This window comes from Haplochromis burtoni, unplaced genomic scaffold, assembly GCF_018398535.1.
Source record: "Haplochromis burtoni strain Fernald_Lab_line unplaced genomic scaffold, NCSU_Asbu1 Contig_107, whole genome shotgun sequence".
In the NCBI taxonomy this organism is placed as follows: domain Eukaryota; kingdom Metazoa; phylum Chordata; class Actinopteri; order Cichliformes; family Cichlidae; genus Haplochromis; species Haplochromis burtoni.
Window position 1 is genome coordinate 743,238 of NW_024582468.1, and position 6,521 is coordinate 749,758.

At 41.1% G+C, this 6,521-nt stretch overlaps 1 protein-coding gene across 1 annotated transcript in view; it reads left to right on the plus strand.

The window, feature by feature from the left end:
* LOC102299395 (netrin receptor UNC5D) overlaps positions 1–6,521 on the plus strand; it is a 185,354-nt gene that overhangs the window by 163,758 nt on the left and 15,075 nt on the right. The window contains exons 11-12 of the mRNA XM_005929783.2: positions 276–494; positions 1,284–1,368. Of these exons, the coding sequence (XP_005929845.1) occupies positions 276–494; positions 1,284–1,368 (304 nt within the window). The remainder of the gene's footprint in view (positions 1–275; positions 495–1,283; positions 1,369–6,521) is intronic.

The following is a 6,521-nucleotide window of genomic DNA, read 5'->3' on the forward strand; positions in this document are numbered from 1 at the left end:
GCATACACTTTTTACCTTGAGGCAAAAAGCTTGACAGTGACAGGGTTCTTGAGACTTGTTAGTTGGGTTTTCACTAAGCTTTGGCTGGACAGTTACTGTTTAGAGCAGGGGTTTAGTAAACAGTTTCAGAGTGATTGGTTTTGCAGTCAAGAGCAAGCTTTTAAAAAGCTTTAAAGGGCTGTTTTCCTACTGTTGGATGTTTGACTGTTGGACCTGAAAAAATGTGTTAAAGCTACACAAATTCTAATGTCACAGAGCTTTCACTGTATCCTCAGGGGTGACGGAAAGGGCAGAGTACCACGTCATGTCCCACCCTCAGACATTTCCAAGGGGACTGGCTCCAGACTATAGAGGGGTTGCAGTGGGGACAACACTGGGCAGAAGAGGCAAAAACCTTTTCAGTCCACACGTCTCTCTGACTCCCCGCTTGCCTCTACACAGAGCAACTGCAGTGTTTGGCCATGCTGGAGGCAGGCTCGTGGTACCCAACACAGGTGAGTGTACGATGAGGCAATTATCATTCAATATCTTCCTGCTGAAGAGCATGTGTCGACTTCAGTTCCTCCAAATTCAGCTAGCATTCACAGAGGATAGAAACTATAAAAACAAGTTGTTCTCATTTGCACTTTTTAAGTTGTTTAACCTTGTCAGAGTTGATCGGTAGCAAAAATGAGGAAAAAAGTCACATACTGAGTAGGCAACATGATTATGGAAATATTATTTACAAAATGATGAAGTTAAAAAGCACTAGCATTTTTAGCCAATCGGTTCCTACCCTGCAAAGTATGGAAAATGTTTTTGATCACAAAAAATACTAAACTTTTTCCTCAAATAAATTACTTTTTTTTAAAGCATTTTAGGAACATTTTAAAGCACCTAATGCGTGCTGAAGAAATATAAACAAGTGTATTTAATGTGCTGCTCAGTCTATTGCATTATGCAGGCAGCTCTTTCTCGTGGCCTACATTCATCATTGTGTCCCCTGAGGGGCTTTATGTACTGCTAGATTGGCAGTAATTGTTTATGATACAGTAGAATGTTATGCATATGTCTTTGTGTTTAAGAGGAAAGGATGTCTGTGATGCCTGCTTCTGTGCATGCTTGTGAATAAGAGATCGCTGCCAGCATCGAATCACAAGGGAACTTGCTCTGGCGACCTTTTTCTGGGGCCCGTCACCCCTCTGGCTGTCACCTTCACTAAACAGACCTGACAGCTGAGCAGGTGTGTGTCATAAGTGTGCATGTCTGCTTGTTTGTTGATCAGCATGCCTCCTTCTCTGCAGGTATCAGCCTACTGGTGCCTCACGGGGGGATTGCAGAAGACACTACCTGGGAGATGTACATGAGCATCAACCAGGAGGACAGCAGGTGAGGGACTCTCACTGAGGTGGTGCTGTATGCTTCCTAGTCTGCTCTCTTTTAATCCTTCAACAACACATTCCTCATCCCTCATCCTGCCACCTCGTCTCCTCCTCCTCCCTTTCCCCGAATGAGCACCACAAACACAAAACCTTTCTTATGAAGGCTACGCTGTGACATGTAGTGTACACATGCACATGCACATGTTCCCACACAGCATGCGGTCCTTGCTTATCTCACAGACACTACAGGGGAGGACATGGTGTGTCACAAAATACATTGGCAGCTGTAGACAGATTGCATTACTGCCTTAAGCAACTGTCATAGCAGAAGAAGATACGCTCCGTGACTCTAGTAGACCGTTTTGTGTTTGCATACGTAACTGTGACAATATCTCTCTCCTTTTTGACTGGTTAGAGTGATGAACTTAGTGAAGTCATGATGATGGGTTATATTGATAAGGCAGACAGAGATAGAGTCATGGGCATGTGTCAGAATTTGGGTGACTATTACCTGCAAGCAGAAATCTATTTCTGTAACTTTCTTATTTCTCGCAAAGCTATCACTTGAGGAAAAAAAGGGCTTGATAGATAATAACTCGGTGCAAAAGGGCTGTAATACCTTTGGATTCCATGCAGCAGAGCTTTGGATGCTATCTGACAACCAGATGTCAGTGTTTGGACATGTTCTTGATTCACAGCAGACAGTATCAACATGTCAGTATGACTGCGTGAAGCCCTGCTAGCTAGCTGTCACCCCAACCACACCGCTAACCACCAGTGATTCTCGATGAAATTGGATTTCTACGTCCAAGGGGGAATCATAAGTGACATCTAAATATCAGCTGTCTTTTCACCTTACTTCCACCCACCCATTTAGTGCCTGGGGTCACGTGGAAGAGGGAGCATATCAAAGGTCACATATAGGTTGTGGCACAGAGCTCAGTTAGCAGACTGGTTGCACACTCCCCCGCCTTAAGTCTCCCCAATTCAGCCAGACTGTTGCCCTCCAAGCTCCTGCTTTGCTCTGATAAGCCCGATGCTGTTTACTTCTCTGGCTGCCGCTTAAGAAGCTGCAGGAGCCGTGCACCACTGAGCTGTCACTCAAAGCCTATCTTCTGACAGCCACAGAGTCCAGGGGAGAAATTGGATGCTTTCTCCCCATTCAAACCTTAGCCATCTACATAAGACGATGCTTTCCTCTGCAAAGAATAGGAATCGATCAGCTGGGGCTCAGTTTCATGTGTTCGCGAGAGCTGCCATCCATCCTCTGGGCTTCACGAGGTTGTTTTGTGTGTGATCTTCTTCAGCTCAGCAGGGGACAGTGAGTTGTCCAAGGACAAAATGCACCTGATACTCTGCATCTTACAAAAGTTTCAAGCATATTTACGAGGCAGTCAGTTATTGCTCTGTGGTGTCAGTTACATCAGACTACGCAAACTTTAAAATTTGATTGGCACTTGTTTTTGGTTGAGTCGATCTACCAGTGCGTATCTAACCTGCCCGACCTACAAAACTCACCCTCAGACCTCCCTAATGATCCTTCCCTCTTCCTTCTTTCCTAAAATCCACATTTCCATCATGCATTACTATTTTTAATGCATGATGGAAATGTGGATTTTAGGATTTTAACCTTTTTATTTTTCACACTGACTCTGACAATGAGTAATTATGGTAAAGCTGATGAAAACCGTTCTAATCAGAGTGGGAGTCAGAAAAATAAGTAATTTTTTAAGTTTTTACATTTTCTGGCATTAATACACTTACATTGCACAAAATATTAAAGGAGATTCACATTACCTTAAATCTTGAAGTCTTTGTCATGGCTTCCGTTGTTACCTTAATTTTACATCCTGATGAACTTGATGCCTTGGCAAGATGTCATTGTCCAAGTCTGGCTAACTTTCAAACCATGGTCACCTACAGGGTTTTTATCGAAGGCCTAAGATTGTGTGGAGGTCTGAGTCATATTTTGTCACGGTTCTGGGTCATTTTGACCCAGCATTTTCTGTTTCTTATATTGTGGTGTTTTTCTAGATTATGATTTATGTTCTGATTCTTGAGATGCGCTGTTTTGCTTATTTTTATTCTAGGTTTCAGTTGGGTTCTGGTCATGAGTTCAGTTTGATGTTAATTCTTCTTTAAGTCTCTGTCGTCTCTGGGTTCCATGTGTTGTATTCTTTCAGTCTGCCTCTCAGTGTCAAGTCTGCGTCTTTGTGATTTGTTTCCTGTTTGATTTTGATAGTCCCAGTCTGATGTCAGTGTGTTCAGTTTTACTTCTCCCCTGTCTCGTTAGTCTAATTTCTCCCAGCTGTGTCTCCCTCCTGTTTCCCATTCCCTGATTACGCCCCAGTGTATATAAGCCCTGTGTTTTCCTTTGCTGTCTGTCGTGTCATTAACGTCTGCTCACCTTCAGTTTGCGGTGTGTTCTGTTACCTGGTTTGCCTCCCCGTTAGTTTATTTTTCCCCGAGTATAGTTAGTCTTCTGTTTGGTCAGCAACCTGCAATAAAGCTGTTTATTTTATTTTTTTCCATCTTTCCTGCCTACCTTCACACAGACATGACATATTTGTCATTTTTTTAGTGCAGTAACCTATGAACTGCGATGGATGATGAGCTGGATGAGCTACTACACACGGACATTCTGGTTGACTTTTCTCTGGTTTCTGAGTTTTTTCCTTTCTTTCTCTGCTTCATCTTGTTTGTTAGCCTAAATTACATCCTTGTATTTAATTTTCATTAAATTTTTCATCATTAGGTTTATTATTTTCACATCCTCCCTTAGATCTCTTTCCACCCTCATTAGTGCCTACTTGAGTTCACCTGTGCTTTGTTACCACTTTTCTCATGTTGTGCATTTTGTCTGTGTGTTTTTGTCACATCACTGTGTTACTTACCTTTGTTCCTGCTTCTTCTAATCTTCAACGTGGAGTTTCCTGCTTCCTTCCAGCAGTGCCTTTTGTTATATATTCTTCTATAAAACTTTAAGATCCTTTTCCTTATCCTGTGACTTTTCACTTGGTTTCCTACCTTTAACATCTGATGGTTTTATAGTGAGGAATATTATAGTAGATGTGGAAAAAAACATAAAAACCATTTTGTAAAACTGCACTAGCACTGCACACTAGGTATACATGCAGCCATTGCATAGCTTTAATTTTAGATTTTTACCACAAATACTTTTTCTGACTATAACAAAAATAATCTGCATGATCCGATAACAACTTGCTTGTATTTTCCACAGAGTGCCTCCTTTAGCTAAAATTCCAGCTAATGAGGACACTTCTGTTTCTGCAATTCCGTCAAACGGCATGCGGCTGTGACAGCTTGAAAGAAAGACTGTCAAACACTAACAAGGAATTGTGAAAATATGATTTGCAAGTGTGACCTGAGAAAAAAAAAAGATGCATTACACTGGATGTTGTTTTGTTTAAACCAAAAAAAAAAACAGGAAAAGAAGAGTGAGTATGAGACAAGGCTCCACTGCTAAAATACACACAACCATCATCATGGAATGATATTTCTTTGTTCGCATATAAACAATCAGAGTTGCTAAATAACCATCTTTAATCTTTGCTCGCAGGCAATCCAGATAATTAGTCTCAGCAGTAGGTAACCTTGGTTTCCTCATAGCTAAGGGCTGATTAGCACGAAAGTGCAGCTGCAGGCCAAGGTGCTACTGCGATGTGTGATTTTATTTTTAGACCCCAGATCATAACCTCTTTAATTTTTTAGTGTTGATTGGTAACAGCATAACGGAGAGGGTTGAAAAAAGCTTCACACATCACACTGCACCAGAAACTGTTAATATAACAGGAGGTGAACAGTCTCAACCACACATCATACCCTGTCTGCATGCAGGCACATACACACACCGTCTTACACCATGCGTCACCTAAAAAGGTTGATCTTACAGGTAATTTGCTGGACGGGCTGGAAAACTAAAAAAGAAACAAAAATTCAGGTGCTGTTTTTTGAATTAAATCTGTGAAAACTAAATTTACTTGTTGTTTCTGTGGCTTAAATTATGCTCATTATAATTTTACTTGCTAACAGTGCATACGCTTAACACTTAAAGATGAGAAGTCAGCTTCAACTGTGCAATGCCGCTGCCAGTTAAATGTTCCAAAAAAAAAAGTAATAGATGTTTTCTGAAGTGCCATTACATCATCATCTTCTGTGTCAGGCGCTACAATCAAGAGCACCCTTTGAAAATTAAAAGTGCATTTTGTGTTGAGAAAATCTGGTTACTGGGAAACAAGACTGACTGTATGATATCTAGTGAGGGGTTTTTTTTCTACGCTGCACTGACATTTACTGTGATTGTGTGAGCAAAACTATGAGCTGCATCCTAAAAGTCAGAGACACTGTGTGAGGGGGCCATGACGCTCAGAGGATCCTGAATTAATGTAGCAGATTTATACGACAGTAGAGATGGTAGTGGGAGTGGGAACAAAAATTTATTAAGCCTCAGATATGATTCATGATCATTTACATGCTGTCTGGGGGGACAACTTATATTAGTGTAGTCGTTGACAAATTTGCCTCACAAGCAAAAAGTCACAGGTTTGATCCCAGGAGGAGATCCCTTGGGGTTGTGTCAGGAAGGCATCTGGTGTAAAAAAAACAAAAAAAAAAAACAGCAAACATGCATGAAAGTAGATTTACACTTCAAATTTAGATAATAATAAATACCTCAAGAAGCCTGCCAAGTGCCCAGACCTGCTTCCAAAAAAGACTTTGTAAAAATATTTGCTCACAATCAGAATGTAATTTGGGCGTAGCTTTTTGCTTAGTTATACACGAGTCGGTTGCTGCTAAGATTGAAAACTACATTACACACAATACACAAAACACAATAACAACAAAAGAATTGACAAAATTCAACAGCATTCAAAAACGAAATAATTTTTTACCCTTTGGCCAAAAAATTGTAGGTATTGTCGCCGGGCAGGCTGGTGGGCTGTGTGGACACCCAAGTCTGAGAATATCTCAAGAACAAGGCGACAAAAGACTTTCAAATTCATTCCATAGATGCAGCTACTAAAAATCCCAGATGACCTCAAGGTGAAGGTCAGAGGTTAGCTTTTCTGAGAATCACAAAGGAGTTTCAGCTGTATACCATACATGCATCTACTAAAAGACTGAGGGGCATACACTGAC